The following is a 17,715-nucleotide window of genomic DNA, read 5'->3' as shown; positions in this document are numbered from 1 at the left end:
ATCTAATCCTGCTCTGTGTATGTGCAGCCCTCTCACCCTTCCTGAATACAGTGGCATCTGCTGGCCAGCTTCAGGCAGGTGTCACTGAGCTTGGCAGGAGCAGAATTGTCTTTGGGATGTGGAGGCTGTTGCTGTGGGCTGTGCCGTGTCCCTGGGGGTGAGCTGGGGGCTGCATGCAGGGAGGAGGTGCCCAGGCAGGGTGGGAGCAGGAGCCCTGCTGGGCCTGGGCTGTGGGAATGTGGCTGGCAGAGCCCACAGGCAGCAAGGTTCCAGTCCTGCTCACTGAACAACTTCTGTTTTCTCTAAATCTGCCTCCTGGTGCAGAGGCTGCCCAGAGGAGGTGAGTACCTCAGTGAGTGCTGCAAAGCAGCTGCTAACTGCCCTGGAGCCCCTCTGCATCCTTCCCACTGCCTCCTGAAAAGCTCTTCCTCCTCTCTGCCCCCCAGATTTCCTCCTTTTGCTGCTCTGCAACTGCCAAGCTTTGCATAGAGCTTTGATAAAGCCCAAGCCACCACGTTTTTGGTTCAGGATTTTTTAGTTTGTGTTTCTGTACTTTTATTTTTCTAGAAATAATTGTGTGATGCCTTTATGCAAAAGCTGTGCTATGAAATAAAAAATGTTTGAGTTTTTTCATCCCCTAAATAATAGCATTCTTCTCCCCTGGAATGTTAGGAATGGTGAGAAGATTGGGAAATTGGATTGACTGTTTATGATAGGTGTCAGATTGAGCCTGCAGAATGATGGAATGCTAAGCTTCCATTTAGGGAATAGAATCTCATCCTTGGATGCTGCTCCTGTTCCTTTCTTTGTGTAGTTAGTGACTCCTGTGGGGCAGCAGCTTCCCTGAGCCATGGTATCCATGTGTGGCTTTCCAGCCATGTAGCAGTGCCTTGGGAATGGAGGTGCCAGAGCTGCACAAGGTGAATGTTTGTGCCAGTGCTCAGGGCTGAATGTTTGTGCCAGTGCTCAGGGCTGAATGTTTGTGCCAGTGCTCAGGGGTGAATGTTTGTGCCAGTGCTCAGGGCTGAATGTTTGTGCCAGTGCTCAGGGCTGAATGTTTGTGCCAGTGCTCAGGCACACAGAGCTGTTGCCATCCCTTGGGAATGACCCCAGGGATTGCAGTGCCAGTATCAGTGCTGCTCTCTAGGGGATGGGTTGGTGTTGGTAACAGCTGGAACTCAAGTAGTGCTGGAAATGTTCAGCATTTATAATGACAACAGGAAAACTATTGCAGTAAATTGGAATATTTATTACATTTCTGATGTGAGCTCATCAAACTGGATATAATCAGCAGTCTGCTCTGGGCTCCAGCATCTCACAGCTCAGAATAACAGGAAGTAGGGCAGTGGCCTAAGAGAACATTTCCTGGGCCCTGTGAGTTAATTACAGTGGAGTGTTGATTTAAGGAAGTGTTGAGAGAGGGAGAGAGTTAGAGCTGAGATTTGCAAAATGTATAGAGCAGTATGAGTGACTGTGCTGGTTTGGGGTTTTTCTTTTACCAACCAAAACCAAAACCAATTCCAAATAATGGAATAAATTCCAGATCATAGACACTTTTTGTTAAATGCAAAAATAATTTTTCATATTTTATAATCCTTTAGAATTAATCTGAACATCAATGATGTATTTACGTATTAAAAAAAAAATCAGAGTGCTTAGGAACTTTACAGTATATTTACAGCTGAGATTATATTTACCAAGGTTGGCATACTGTAAGCTGAGACAAAATTTCACTTGCTCGTTGAAGGCACATGGCTTGATCTTAAAGTATAACAGTTTTTCTGTGTCATCACAGATGATGCTATTTGTCTGACAAATAATTTGTCCAATTATTTGTCAGCTGTTTGCATTTAAAGCCCGCTGGTGTGGAGGCCTCAGAGCAGGAGTCAGCAGTGGGGGCCAGGATGAGTGCCTGAGCCTTTATTAGCTGCTGCTTTGTGCTGTGGATGATTTGTGGCCCTTGTGCCCCTGGCAGGTGTGCACCCTGACCAAGGAGGACAACAGGAGAGTGGGGGTGATCCCGAGTGATGAGCAGCTGCACGTGCTGCCGCTGTACAAGATCTCCCAGACCGACGAGTTCGGCACCGAGGAGGGCCTGGAGGCCAAGATCAAAGCCGGAGCCATCCAGGTGCTCACAGCGTTCCCCAGGGAAGTGAGGATGTTGGCTGAGCCTCTCAGAGCTACCAAGAAAAAGAAACCAGACACAAGGAGGACCCCGAGTGAAAAGCAGCCATTAATAGATAAAAAATATTCAACACCAGTAAAACTGAAAACGGAAGCCCCAGAAAATCTTGGCAACGCTTTGCATTGTTTAGGTGAGTGATACTTGGGAAATTCTACCAGTCTGTTCTGATTCTGTGTTCTGTTACACATCTGATGGGAGGGAAAAGCCCCTTTAAAATAAACCACTTGTATATTCTGCATTTTAGGGGTTAATGAACAAGTCACTGCAGCCAGTGTTGTCTCATGGGGCAGAATAAACCTCAGGTGATCACCCAAAAATAGTTTGTTGGTGGTCTGTGAACACCTGTGAAGTATTTCCAAGTTCCCTTATTCTAACAAATAATGGCAGTTTGACCATCTTGAAAGAACATTGTTGGAATGTTGACCTAAATAAGCACTTGAATTTGTGTCACTTTGAAGTACAAGAGTTCCCCATTCCTGTGGCAGACAATGGCTCTCTCAGAACTGAGCTGTGCCCCTTCCCTGGCAATGGCATGGACACTGCTGCCCAGCAAGAGCTGTGTAAAAACCCCAGGTTTTATCAAGTGGCACTGCAGCTTGTCCCTTGCAGGGCTGTGGCAGGAGCAGGGCAGGGCAGGCTGCCAGCAGCCAGGGAGGTGCCAGGAGGCCCTGGTGGCTCCTGTGCCCGTGGGCATTGCAGGGCTGTGCCACACTGGGCTGTGCCAGGCTGTGCCTGGTGTCACATCCTGGGTCAGGCCTCCTGGGAAGGGCTGCTGCATGGGACTGGCCAGTCCTGAGAGGCAGAAAAGAAGGAAGAGATGGAAGAAGCTATGGACTTAAACTCTCTGATTAGCTGGTGAAAAATAAATACAATTAAAGCACAGCCTGTTAGGAGGAAGAGAGGGAAACGAGCCCATCTGCTGTAATTTTGAATTTCATTTCAAAAGAGACATGCAGACTGTCTTGGTTTGGAAAAACAGGTGCCTGCTAAGGAAGGCTGGAGCCTCCCCTGAAATGGAGAAAATGACCACGCCCCCCCCCTCCCCAATTGCTATAAATTTTGAATTAAGGGGCTCTCAGGCAACAAAAATATGGGAGCAGGAAATAACAGTTCTTTAATAGGGAAGAGAATAAAAAGATAGAATAAACAATGCAGTAAACTAAACCAACACTGACAGAGTCAGAAGCCAACCTGACACCCTGTGGGTCAGGATGTTGGTGGCAGTCCCATTGGAAATGTGGCTGCAGCCCTCCTGCAGTGTCAGGGGTGGTTCTGCTGGAGCAGGGATCCTGTAGAGAAGGATGTATTCTTCCTCTGAAGATCCAGTGGAAGGAGAGGCAGCTGCTGTTCCTCTGGGGAATCCCGTGGAGAAACCGTGCTGGTGTTCCAGAATATCCAGATTATATCTGGGTAGCAATGCTTGGCTCCTCCCCCTGGATTATATCTGGGTAGCAATGCTTGGCTCCTCCCCCTGGATTATATCTGGGTAGCAATGCTTGGCTCCTCCCTCTGGATTATATCTGGGTAGCAATGCTTGGCTCCTCCCCCTGGATTATATCTGGGCAGCAATGTTTGGCTCCTCCCTCTGGATTATATCTGGGCAGCAATGTTTGGCTCCTCCCCCTGGGCTCACATCTCCCAATGGGATGTTATAGTTCTTACCAGCCATGCAGTGACATTCAGTGGCCTCTTATGAGCAGGTGTCCCCTCCCGATAGATGAGTGATTGTGGTCACTCAGAGAGAGATAAGGCAAACTGCCCACTTTGCAAAAGACAACTGCCACACGGGTGGTAATAAATACATCTTGCCTTGCAAGCTGGAACACAGACCTATGTAGCATTTTTAAGAGGAGGAATAACAGGTAAACGTTTCAAAGAGTATCTTTGTTTTGGGGGAATAACGTTTAAAAAACAAATAAAATGCATTTGTTACACTTCCCTAACTGAGTGCTGAGGGTTGTTAAAACTTACTTTCACAGAACTGTCTCTCTCCTGATGTGATGGAGAATGCAATGCTCAAATGCTGTGTTTAAAGTCTTTAGGGCAGAGGCCTTGCCCTGGAGTGGGGGCTGTTAAACTTTGTGGTTTATTTCACAGAAAGGTTTTTATAGAGTTGGTGTGGCCTCCTCATGTCCCCATAGAGCTTTCAGTTTCTGCATACTAACTGTTGTGCCTGTCATTATCCCACTTTGACTTTTCTGCATTCCTATGGGAGGAATGTTTTTAATTCATCACTGATTTATAAATTACTAGGAGACAGAGTAGAAGAACGAATTATGCTTCTACACTGTGTAAAACAATTAACAATGCTGTGTATTTAGGGAATAAAGAAACACTGACAGTCCTCTGTGAGAGGAAGCAAGAGCAGTGTGGGTGCCAGCTGCCAGCAGAACACACGTACAGCCATGGCAGGGCAGGGTGCAGAGCCAGCAGAGTCAGTGGAATTCTTCATTCCACGGGCTGTGAACCTGCCCATGGTGAGAGCAGCCCTGAGAGGAGCCTGGTCCCAGCCCAGCCCAGCCGTGGCTGCAGACTGCTCCAGGGCTGACACAAACTGCACGAGGATGCCTGCACAGAGACCTGAATTAGTGAGGCACTTAGATGGGAAGGTGCAAGGCAGCCAAATCACTGCCTTGCAGTGACTCAAAATCCATTTTCTAAGGATGTGTTTACCTGGAGCATGTTGGCAGAAACCTTTTTTTTTTAAGGCAATTTCTGAGTCAGTATTGGAATGCATGAGTCATTGTAATGCAGTAACTGTTTCTGCTGTGATGGACAAGATCCATAAACATGCTTTTTCCTTTGATCATAATGTGGGGTTAAGGCAGGCCAGAATTTTAACTGATTCACAGGCTGAATTTCAGACTGAATTTCATCAATTATGTAAAAACTGAAGGCCAGCAGTCAGCTGCTGGGAAGCATTTCTGTAAGCCTGGGCTGTGTGAATTGATTATTTAATTTTTTCTGTTTAGTTTCTTCATCCCTCAGTGAAATACCTTTTTATTTTATATACCAGCAGCCTGACTGGAAAAGGTTAAGGCATTAATTGAGCAAGATTATTTTATATATATATATGTGTGTGTGTGTGTGTGTATACATATATATATGATAAATATATGTGTTTGTATGTATGCGATATATTTATATAAAGAGAGATGTGTACAGTCATAGAGATACTCCTAGAAAGCTAAAAATAATAATTCTGAAAAATCTGTATCAGCGTGTATTTTTCATGTTAGAAAGCAAGTATGCAAATATAAGAGAGGTATTTTATTGATTGAGAAGTACTTACAACTTTGGTGTGCATTTCTTTCTTCTAGGGAACAAACCAGATGCTTTAAAACCTGGGATAAAAATGGAGCCTTCCAACCACCTTTATGCCATGAAACATACTTCAAACACTACTAAAAATTGCTCTTTACTGAAGCAGTACACGGCCTCCTCCCCCTTTCAGGTGGATGGTTTACATCCTTACCCATCTCTCACACACAAGTCTGGCCTAACTGCAGTGACTAACATTCAGCAGGATTTTTCAGTTCCCTACGGGTATTTTGAATGCAGTACCAAGCAACCTCACGTGCCACCTTACGTTAGCTGCAAGAGCTTTGATGTGTCAGTGAAGGATTATACTGGAATCGTGCTGGACGAGGAGGTGAACGGCGTGCCGCCCGTTCTGCCCGAGGTCACTGCTCCGGGCCCCCCGGCCCACACAGAGCCCCTGCCCACAGTACTTGAACAGCAGCCAGACAGACAGAAGTGCCAGCTTCAGCTGGACGCCTGTGCCCCCCCAGAGCAGATCAGCTCCTGTGACCCAGCGCTCCCACCCAGCTCCTTGGCACAGCATGCCCTCGGACCTGCGGCCGACTGCTCCCATGGGTGCCCCGGGGAAAAGGGCAGCTCCCATGGGGGGCAGAGCTGTGACTTGGACTGTGCTGATGTAAAGCAAAGCAGTGCACTGGGACAGGCAGCTGATTCTGAAGAAAAGGCTGAGGAGTTATGGTCAGACAGCGAGCACAATTTTTTGGATGATGACATTGGTGGGGTTGCCGTGGCCCCTTCTCACGGCTCTATCTTAATTGAATGTGCGAGACGTGAGCTCCACGCTACCACACCAATCAAAAAACCCAACCGCAATCATCCCACCAGAATTTCTTTGGTTTTCTACCAACACAAAAATTTAAATGAGCCAAAACACGGTTTAGCCATGTGGGAAGCAAAGATGGCCGAGAGGGCGCGAGAGAAAGAAAAGGAGGCGGAACGAGCGGGAACGGAGAACGCCGAGCTGGGCCCCAGCAGCAGGAAAGCAAAGCAGCCAGGTGAAAACAGAGACATCTTTTATGAAGACAACGAGTTCAACCAAATTCCATCCCGCAGAGCACTGACAGTGACCAAGGACAACGTGATCACGGTGTCCTCGTACGCCCTGACACGAGTGGCGGGGCCCTACAACCACTGGGCGTAGCGTGCGTGGGGCCGGCACACGCCGCTGCTTTCAGGGGCTCACTCACAACAAGCCTCGTGTCCTTTACTCTCGCTCATCTCAACCATTCTAAGGCTGAGGTAAAAACAAAAAAGGGGGGGGATTTCTTCTTAAACTGTGACTTTAACATTTGGTGGTGCTCAAGCACATTTTAAGCAAAAAAAAAAAAAAGTTGTATAGTTTTAATACATTCTAAAGAAAGATTTTGGTTAGGTTATTAACCTTGATTGAATCATTCAGTTTATTACCTTTAGGAATTTATATTTTGGTGCTTTAAATCGTGTGTTTACTACAAAAATCATTTATAGCTATTTTAACAGGTTCACATTTTATGGTGTTAAATCAAGTTATACAGTTATAGCTCTACACAGCTCTTGGTGCTTAACCACATCAAACAGTTAAAAATAAATAAGCTGAATTATTACTTCATGGTGCCATTGCTTTAACAACTTCCAACCATTGCTGTATAGTCCAAATTACAGACCAATCTTTTAGAAAACCAGCTAATTTTGTTCTTTAGATTCGTCAGTAGAATGAAGTTATTGGTAATGATGGCTGGAAGTTGTTTCTAAGCTGTAAATATATATTTTAAAAGCACTTTCTATTTTTAAAATTAACTTGAAATAGTATAGTATAAGGATCATATTGTCTAAGGTTTGTGCATACTCTACAGAAGGAATGATTTTGTTCTTGCTGTGCAGAGTTCCATGGTGTTACAGGTGCAGGATGTATGCTGACAGCATATGTGGTTGTTTTCAACTTGCCCTTTTTCACTGAAGATTTTATGTTGCATATAAACAAGCAGTTATGAATTATAGAACCTTTTTATTCTTTTCCAAGAGAGTGTACAAACGTGGAAGAGGAGATGTCTGGTCAATCTGTGTGTTGCTATTGGGAGTTATGAATATTACCTGGTTTTTTAAGGCAGCATTTGTTATGGTTTCTATGAGCAATAAGTGCATCAGTCTCATTTGTTTCCAGCCTTCTAAGTTAACATGGCAACCAAATGTTCCTAATGCCTCAGGGGTAGGATTGTTTTGGGATAAAAAGCTACCCCCTAGAGTTGCCTTATTCTATTCTGATAGAAAAAAAAATAATTTGGGAAAGATACAAAGGAAGTGTTGGAAAACAATCAAATTTCTAATATTTAGCAGCAAAGTTTTTGCTAAAAATTACCTATCTGTTATATTCACCAACTTTCTGAGTTCAGTTTTTTTACAAAAATGTTTTGTAAATTTTTGAAGCAATTTATACATTTGACATGGAAAAGGTTGCATCCTTCCTTGAAATTTATGTTCTTCATTTCTGTTGAGAAAGTGACATATCACAAAAGGAGTATTTGCTAAACCAGAGGAAAAACAGACACTCCATTGCTTTTAAATACTGTAGCATCCCACTCTTCTTTCTGATTCTCCTCTCCTATGTATTTCTCGTTTAAACTTATTTATTGAATCAAATTGCCAAATGACAACATAGCTAAGGACTGACCTCATCCTGCAGCTTCTTTCACGTGAGCTGGTGAGGGCAGGAGGAGCCCTGGGCCGGGTCCCTGGTGCTGGCCAGCCACAGCCACAGCCACAGCCACAGCCACAGCCACAGCCACAGCCACAGCCACAGCTGTCCCCTCGTGTGCTCAGCCACAGCTGTCCCCGCGTGTGCTCGGCCTGCAGGCACAGGGGTCACTTTGCAGTGTGGGATGGGATGTGCTCATCACATACTTGATACAATCCTACTGTAGTGGTGCTGTCTAGAGGAGTGTCAGCTGTCTGGATCTGCTTCATTTCAAGACAAGGTGCTTTTCCCTAGAGGAGCTCAAGTGCAGGAGCTCCACTGCCGTTTGGTACGAGGTGCATCGGTGTTTGACACACAGAGCCAGTCGGGACCGTGGTGCTACAAATCCTTTGGTGCAGGGCAGATCCAGGAGACTCCTCTGGAGCCAGGGCTGCAGCAGCAATCCCTGTGGCGTCATCCTGGCTCCAGTTCTGCACATTCCTGGCCAGGCTGACAAAGCTGTCAATGGCAGAGGGTGGAGGAATTGAACCAGTTCTTTGGATCTTACCTATTTGAAGTGAAACCTGTAAAAACCGGGTATGCTGCAAATCTTAGTTCAAAGCTTAATATTAGTTCAGATAGAGGATATGAAGGGATTGTAAATAATGATGAAACAGAACCAATATTATGGCATTGTTTTGTACCAGCAGTTTTATGCTTATTGACTATGTAGTATACAGTATTCATCAAATCATTATGGTATTTTGTGTGCCTTAGATTTCCATTTCCAAACTTGTATATTTTTGGTGAGCCGAAGATGAGTAGGAATTGCAGCTGCCCGTACAGTCAGTGGTGCTGTGCATTCCACAGCTGCTCAGCCATGTTCTTGTCCCACCATGCAGAGATTCATTTTTGGTTTCACTGATAGCCCTGACAGCTTCAGTTTCTGCAATGCTGTAATTCAGCACTCTGGTGTGACAGATTTCCTACACTAAGTTGGTAAGCTACAGAGCCATCTCTACCTTTTAAAATGTTCATACCATTAAAGTGGATCATTTTTACTTGAATCTTCTCCTGCAAATGCCCACATTTAACTTACTGGAAACTTCAGATTAAAATGTTCCATTGAAAAGCCAGCAGCTTCCCTCTAAGAAGTGAGGCACTGAAAGGTGGATCTAAAAGGATCCCTTCAAACAGGTAGCCCAGCTCTACCTTTTTTTGAAATGGCAATTCTAACAAAGAAATGCGTATCTTAACATAATTAATACTATTAACTGATAGGTGCTAAAGTCACAGTTACTACTTCATTAATGTTACTTACATGACAGAAATGTATCACCCACACAATAGCAGATCACCCACGGTGCTCTTTCCTTGGCTTTCACCTAAATTGCTTTTTCAGCATCTCCTGCCAGGCAGGTTGGGCACTTCCACTTCCTGCTGTGCTTTGAGAAGCTGATCCTTTCTGTTCTGTACTGCAGTATAGGAAATGCAAATATTTACTGCTTCTACAACTCTGTGCTATTTCTTGTAACACTTCAGGATATTTATCAGTCTTGTACACAAATTGCATTGTTTTCAGTAAGGTTATCATTTTATAACAGTGTTTATCTCTTGAAATCTTCAACTCTGTGGGTCTGTTCTTTCCTTTGCAGCCCACACAACCACTTGTAATTTGCTCTTGGGTTTTAACCCAAGTCCTTCTTGGATAGCCAGACCAGGAGCTGGATCAGAAATGAAGGTAGCTGGCTTGGTCAGACCTGCATGTTCTATTTGGTTTCCATCAGCTGGCACAATGTTCTGGGTGGAAAACCTGCCCATGGGTTCAGTGTGGGCTGGCAGTGGGGTGTGCTTGTCTCTGGATCAACTCTTAGAGTGTGCCAGGAGAAACTGTCACGATCCAGCACAGGGCACCTCTGCCTTGCCAGAACTGTGTCTCATCCCTCTGTCCCCTGGGGCCAGGCCCACAGCCCCACCTGCACTGGGAGGGAGGAGCAGGGCTTGTTTGGCTCCCTGAGGGACTCACTGCACTTGTGTCCAGTTAAACAGTGAATTTACTGATTGTTCACATGCTGGTGTATTGCGGGAAATAGAAATATTTCTATACATACTTTAGTCACAAGATCCAAGAAGCTTTTTAACTACTTACAAATACTTGCAGCTTCCAACCTGTAACAGTTGTATTCAGATTTTTAAGGACTTTCTAAGAATCTTAACTGCTGGTGAAAGTCCTTGTGTTACCTATGACAGTGCTCCTCTAGATGTAGAACAGAAATAACTGCAGTTAATCTGGAGCAACATTTTATGTTAAGCATGGCTAAATGACAACTTGTCCAGTACTCAAGATTCTACCATACAACTGTATGGGTTTTTTAAAGACCTTTTTCATTTCATTGCAGTATTAACTGAATATGGTGGATTAAATCTGGGTCCTGTTCACAGTGCTGCAGCCCTGCTGACTCCAAAGGGCTCATCCATGAGGTTTTCAATTGGATGGATGTGGGCAACAGTGGACCAACATTTGTGCCAACTCAGAGGTCACTCTTGCTCTTTCACTTCCCATGTAGCTTCTCTAATGTTGAAATTAGCTCCATTTATCAAGCAGTCACCAGCTTTGTGATCCATTTATACATCTGGTTGTTCCTTTTCCATAGAAATCCTGTCATTTCTAGGCTATCAGAAGGAGATGGCTGTGCTCTCAGATAGAGAAAACTCAATTGCATGGCCACTTGCATGCTTTGTGTGTGTTAACACCAGTCACATTCAGGCAGTGTGGGACAAACTCCTTCTGGCTGATTGCAGTCACTGAAATTCAGCTTAGGGTCTGTGTGATGTGTGCTCCATGGAACTGGGTTTGATCTCCTGTGTGAAGGGTCTGCCAGCTGTGAGCTGGGATGAGCTGCTCTCAATAGCAGTTAGAGATGAGGAGCAGTGCATCACTTTTGGGAATTCCTGCTTTAGCAGGTGTTGATGTGACTTACAGGGGGAGGTGTGGAGGGAATGTCTTTGTATGGCACTGCCCTGCAATGTCAGTGTCACAGCACTGCTCTGGCCAGTGAGGTGTTTCATTGTGGGTGTTGGGTACAAGTTCACCCCTTTCCACAGTTCCTCCACAGGCAGAAATCTCTCCTTTGGTCTCTGCCTGCATAATCTGGTTTACAAAAGCACCAGAGGAGGGAGAGAGTTGGCCCCCATTGTCCATGTGCACACACACACAAGGCAGCAAGTGCTGCTGTCATGGGCAGCCTGCTGCCCTCTGCCCCAGCACAGAGAGCACAGGGAGCACAGAGAGCACAGGGAGCTGCTGCTGGAGCTGCTGCTGGTGCTGCTGGAGCTGCTGCTGGTGCTGGAGCTGCTGCTGGTGCTGCTGGAGCTGCTGCTGGTGCTGGAGCTGCTGCTGGTGCTGCTGGAGCTGCTGCTGGTGCTGCTGCTGGTGCTGCTGGAGCTGCTGCTGGTGCTGCTGGAGCTGCTGCTGGTGCTGGTGCTGCTGCTGGTGCTGCTGGTGCTGCTGCTGGTGCTGCTGCTGGAGCTGCTGCTGGTGCTGGTGCTGCTGCTGGTGCTGCTGCTGCTGCTGCTGGTGCTGCTGCTGGAGCTGCTGCTGGTGCTGGTGCTGCTGCTGCTGGTGCTGCTGCTGGTGCTGGTGCTGGTGGTGCTGCTGGAGCTGCTGGAGCTGCTGGCACTCCATGGTCTCCAAGGTCCTTTCCAGCCTTGGTGGTTCTCTGCAGAGCACAGCTAAATCACAGGCAAAGCTGTGAAGGTACAGTTGGTTTTTGAGTCAGCCTTCTGTGTACATGTAGTTACCACAGTACTTCTTGATACTGACACTTCTTTTGGCCATCTGACTTTAAATTCAGTAGCTTATTTTGTCTGTGACACACTCAACATTCTCCTTGAATCTAAACAGTGGCCAGTGTCAGCAGTCTAGAGGATGTGGCTACTTACTCTCAGCAATTCAGGAAGTGGTTTCAGTCTCTTCTGGGATTACCTGATGTTTAGCCAGCCTTTACAAGTTGTCCGTATTCTGCTTTAGGATGTTGCTACAAAATTATAATTACAACAAGGAGGGAGTTTTACATTTGAGGTTTCCTGAAAGGCCAAGGATTTCTAATAGAACCTGATCAGGCACCAGGCTGCATATGGATCACTTCCCCTAAGGAGTGGTTGAATATGTGCTGTGTTTGTACTTCCCTGTTAAAGCCTTTGTGGTGCTTTTAGAGAGCAGGCAGAACTTTTTAATACTGTCACATTCTTGACTAAATTATGAAGCCTTAGTGCTACATGATGTTGTGTTGTGTCCCTGAAAAACACTTAACGTGGCTGGTGTGGATTAGTGGGTACCACTTTTACCCTGTGCAGCTGACACTGGATTCTCTGGCCACCTTTCTCCAAGCTCTTTCCAAACCATCAGCTGTGCTCAGTTATTGTCACCTGCTGCTGGATGCTTTCAGTGCTTGTAACCCCTTCAAGGGTTTCTCCCTTCACAGACTGGTTCAGCCCTGGGCATGAGCAGCACTAGCGCTGCCAGCCTGCCCCTGAGCCCCTGCACTCTGCCCTGCTTGGAGTGGAATCAGCCACCTCCACCTCAGCAGTGCCACTGAAGCCCCTGCACACTGGAATCAGCCACCTCCACCTCAGCAGTGTCCTATTGAGCTGTTCTCCTTGGACTCTCCCCCTGAAATCCATTTATTTTATATCCTGGAACAGGCTGCCCAGAGAGCCTGGGGATGTTCCATCCCTGGAAGTGTCCCTGGCCAGGTTGGACCTGGTGTGGTGGAAGGGGGTGGAAGGAGGTGAGCTGTAAGGTCCCTTCCAAGCCAAACCAGTCTGATTCCTTCATCTTGTATTCTGGATGTGACGGTTCCAGGGCTTTTACTTGACATTTTCTCATACAGAGCCTAGAATATTACAGGTGGGATTTTTTAAATGTCCAGTTCATAATCTGTCACAGTCACTGTTTTCTTACTTTTTAAAATCAAATAATCAGTTTTCCAGTTAATTTTCAGATTTTTTTGGTGTAGTTGTTACAATCTGTTCTTGTATCTACAAGTAGCCAAACAAAAGAGACTTTGCAAGACTTTGCAAAACCATCATCCCCTGAGAAGGAAAAGCCATTCCTTCTCAGAGTACAGGATTTCTTCATGTGGGTTGCATCTCTGAGTCCTCTTGTCTTTTGAGCCACTTTTAACAGCTCTGCTCCATTCCTGACGCCAGACAGCTGCTGCAGCCCTGCATGATTGCAAGAGCAGGAGTGTTTCTTTGCATCTTCTGTAAACCTTAGCTCGGTCTTTGTGAGATATCCAATGCATGTTAAATGCCTGAACTAACACAGGACTGCTTGGAAAAAATGTTCTTCCTCTGTGGCAAAAAATGGAATTGAAGGAGCTTGAGAAGAAAAGAAGGTGGTTACTGCCCTTTATTAGAGGGTATTGAGGTGGCAGCATTGCTGTTTCTTTGTCTCTCTGAGAATGAGGACTTTGGGATTTTTTCCAATCCAGCTCCCAGTTCACCATCCCAACAATTGCTCATGGTGCTCCACCCTGTACTGCTGAGCTTCAGTTGTAAAAGGTACAAGTTGTTTCTTGGTGCTGTATCCTTAATTCCTCAGACAGTGTATTTCCCTTTCTTCTGCTGGGCCATATATATGGCATTTTCCACACACTTCTGTCCCAATGCCAGCATCTTCCAGCAGCACCCCTGCAGTGGGTGCAGGACTGGGGTGCTCAGCACCTGGAGGTGACAGGTCTGGTGTGACACCAATGGTGCTTTTGTCCACAGCCTGCTCCCCTTGCAGGCGTTGCTCAGCTGTGGGCAGGGCAGGCTGGCACTCAACTCCAGAGTTACCCCAGAGCAGCTGAGCTGTGCCCCTGTTGGTGCCCTGGGGCCAGGGAGCTCTGCTTTGGGTGTTCAGTCGTGCAGCTGTTGTCACAGAACGTCTTAATGCTGTCGTGGGAAGTTTTGTGACTGATCAGTATTTTACATGTATATCTGTATTTTTGTTATATTGTAATGGGAAAAGGGTCTAGGGTTGGGGAGTTGTCTTAAAGCAAGAATGGAGGCCCTGATTCTCATTTGTGCTACTGTCCTTTGCGTTGCACTGGGAGGATGAAGGGGCCCTAAGTGGAGCTCACTTTGGCTTACATCCTTTGGGGTATCCACCACACTGATCAGAGCATAAAAGGGCAGTAGTATAAATAAAAGCAAACAGTTAGCAAGTGACTGATTTGTACAATCATCTGAAATTAATTTCATGGTATCCTTACTGTGCACATACTGGCCAGTAACATCCAGATGTTCTTAGTTTAGAAATACAGGTTAAACAGACCTGCTTGGGTTTTACCAGGTTTGAAATATTTCCTTATATTGGCTGTCCTTTGCCCAACACCGTCTACAAAGACAACGTGCTAAAAGATTTGTACCTCTAGGTAATGGCCAGCCCAGAAATCTCACAAAATTACCCAAAATGCTATTTTTATGGTAGTTCTTCTTAAAATACTTGCTAGCCTTTATCATAACTTGGATCCCTTTTACTTGATGATATAAGCTGGGGCTGTGACAATCTACTGAAGTCCCCTGTGTCCTGCCCGCAGCCCCAGCAGTGTGCTGTGTGCTGTGTCACTCTCTGTGGGTCTGGGGACACAGAGCTGAAGCCAGCCCCTCCTGCCCTCCCTGACTGTGGTGCTGTTGGCAGGGAGAGCCTGGCATGGCTCTGGTGCCCGAGTCCCGCAGAGCTGCCGCGCTGCCCCTGCAGGTTCTGTGGGAGCAGCAGCCCCGCTGCATGGCAGGGATGCCGTGCCAACTTCTCCTTCAAACAAAGTGTGAGGACAAGGAGATATTCAGGAAATGTACTTTCCTTCTGATATTTGTACACTGCAGTGATACTGCAGGGCCTAATGAGAACAGATTTTGTACCAGCTTTGTGAATGCCTGTCTGACCCCTGCAACTCAAAAGGCAGCAGCTGAACTTCATGAAGCTCTTGTCCTCTAAATGCAAAAATAATTGGAGTCCAGAAGAACAAATGGGATATCCCAGTACTGCTAAAAGAAAGGCAGTTCTAACCAATGCAAACATTCGTACATTTCAGTTTTTAAAGTGAATTACTCTATGATTATTTGCTCAGTTTGGAAGAGACAGCTCTCCATAATGTGACAGTTTCATGCCAGGTCACAAGTACTGATCAGAATTTGCTGTCATTAGGAAAGAACATGAATTTGTAAGACATGCTGGACTGACATGCAGTGGCTAATTAATTCCTTCCTGCTTTGGGAAGATAACAGATTATGCCAAAGCAAAAGAAAAAAAAGTCATTGTTTTTCTCCTTCTCTCTTTCTTCTTTTCAATCTTTCTTTCTTTCCTTGGGATGCATTTGATATTCATTTTTCAGCTTTGAGTTTGAGGTTTTCTTCCCGGTGACCAACGTACTGTATTGAAATCTGGAACATAAAACTAACATTTTTAAGCAAAAGGTGATGTACAGGGAGAAAAAAAATCAGAAAGAAAAAGCACTTCATTATGTCACAGTATTTACAGGAGAAACTGTAAAAATTACTTCTTTTCTCACAAAAACAAAACCATTTGGGGCCTGATTCTTCCCTAGTGTAACTGAGCCCAGCTCCCTGAGGCTGGTGGAGCTGGGCAGAGTTGTGCTGGCTGAGAAACTGAACCTTAAAATCTTCTTTGCAGACAAGGGAACCCTTACCAGCAGTACTTGAAGACTTGTGAGTTGTGACTGCATGTTACTTGAAAGATCTAATTAAGCTATGTTTTTTGGTGCAAGCAGTTGTTGTACATGATTTCATGTTTATGTAGCAAGATGCATTGAAATGTTGATACTAGTATTGAAACATACATGTAAAAATTGTCGTTGTGGAAATTGTCTGTTCTGTTCTATTTTTCTTGTGTGTCTCATCTGTTTAGAACGTAAACTTTCTTTTTTTTTTTTTTTTATTGTCCTAACTGAATAAGGCTAAATGAATACTGTAATTGAAAATATATTTTAAATCTTGTCATGAGTTTTTAAAAAGACTATTACAAATTGTATCATTCCTGATTACACAGAACTTTGTGGGTGGTTTTAAATAAATTTTATACTTCTATTTTGCACTTAGTCGTCTAATTTTTCTTTCCTGCTCTTGGCAATTATAACCACTGTCATGTGTAGAAGTGTATTTGTTAATTAGCAATACCTACTTGGGGCTGCACCCAGAAGGTCAGCGGGTTCTGAGTGGGAAGGGACAGGCATAGAACCAGTCCCTGTTCTGCCTCTGCTCCAGCCTGGGCTGACCTGTGCCCAGAGCAAGAGAAGCAGCCAGAAAATCTGAACTTCATTTTCTGACGAAAAGGACAAAGCAGTTTGTGAACACATCTGTACAGGGCCTCCTTTTGCTGCCTGTCTGGCAGAGCAGCTTCTGGGAATCACTCACTGTGGCATTTAACTGCAGCCACTGGAAATGTTTCTGTCGGGTTTTATTTGCTGCTATCAGAGGGTGTGGCTGGGGCTCCTCCCTCAGCACCAGCCTGCTCCGCTGGCGTGGCAGTGCACAGCAGTGCTAAACAGGGTCCCTGTTGTTCAGGTCTGAAGGAAAGGAGGAACACCACTCTGCTCATACCTGCTTCTTTTCCTTCTCCAGTATGTGCAGCAGCAAAATAAGCAAAAATCACCTTCCAGGTAAGTGGAGTCTCCTAGAGAGCAGAAGAATGCTGGTGTCCTCTGGCTCACCGATGGCCTGGACAGGAGCTCCACCCTTGTGTGATGTGTACCTGCAGTTCTGGGGATGGGTGGGTGTGATGTGGGTGCATCAGCAGGGAGCCCTCGCCTCGCCCCTGCTGTGTGAGCTGCTCTTTGCAGGGCACTCCCTGCTGGGCTGTGGCAGCAGCCTCTCCCTGCCCGGCTGCCCCGGCCCTCCACGAACTGCCCTGTTCATCCTTGTTATCAGTCTGTTTTCAGTCTCACCTTCCAGGGTTCAGTGGCACAGTCAGAGCCCCCAGCACGGTGGCCTAACAAAGCCCAAGGGTTTCTACAGTCCCTCCAGCCTTGGGGCACACCAGGAGCAGCATTCCTGAGGAGGAGCCACCCATGAGGAACATTTCCCATTCCCACCGTGAGGTGCTGCCAGCCCTGGGCTCCCCTGGCACTGCCAGGCAGGGCTGGAGTGTTCCAGGAGAGGGGTCTGTGGCACAGAGCCAGCCCAGCCTGAGCTGCCCTGGCATCCCTGCTGCTCCAACACCGCCTGGCTATCCCGGATCTCTCCTGCACATCGTGCAAGGTAACAGAACGTTCATGTAGGACACTTGGTTGCTTTGAAACTCTTAAACCTGAGATTGCAGTGCCTACTAAAGTGGTGTTAATTGTTAACAATTAATTAAGCTGCAAAATGAGCTTTTTTGCTGGTGCTACGGTTAAGTTTTCTGTAGTACTCCTGCACTGCTACCCATCACAGCACACCAGGATTTGCTGTTCAACAGTGCTAATGTTGGTTCCTGCTGCTGATGGTTAATATTTAACACACAGGAGTAGTTTACATTCAGAAGGGTATTCACCAAAATATTGGGGCTTCTGTG

At 46.0% G+C, this 17,715-nt stretch overlaps 1 protein-coding gene across 1 annotated transcript in view; it reads left to right on the top strand.

Moving 5' to 3' along the window:
- TET1 (tet methylcytosine dioxygenase 1) overlaps positions 1–6,735 on the top strand; it is a 57,996-nt gene extending 51,261 nt beyond the window's left edge. The window contains exons 10-11 of the mRNA XM_058810547.1: positions 1,976–2,315; positions 5,506–6,735. Of these exons, the coding sequence (XP_058666530.1) occupies positions 1,976–2,315; positions 5,506–6,647 (1,482 nt within the window). The 3' untranslated portion in view covers positions 6,648–6,735. The remainder of the gene's footprint in view (positions 1–1,975; positions 2,316–5,505) is intronic.
- Positions 6,736–17,715: the final 10,980 nt, after the last annotated feature.

Source organism: Ammospiza caudacuta, chromosome 9 (assembly GCF_027887145.1).
Source record: "Ammospiza caudacuta isolate bAmmCau1 chromosome 9, bAmmCau1.pri, whole genome shotgun sequence".
Taxonomy (NCBI): Eukaryota; Metazoa; Chordata; class Aves; order Passeriformes; family Passerellidae; genus Ammospiza; species Ammospiza caudacuta.
Note: the sequence above shows the minus strand (reverse complement) of the source record. Positions and strands in the feature narration are given on the sequence as shown.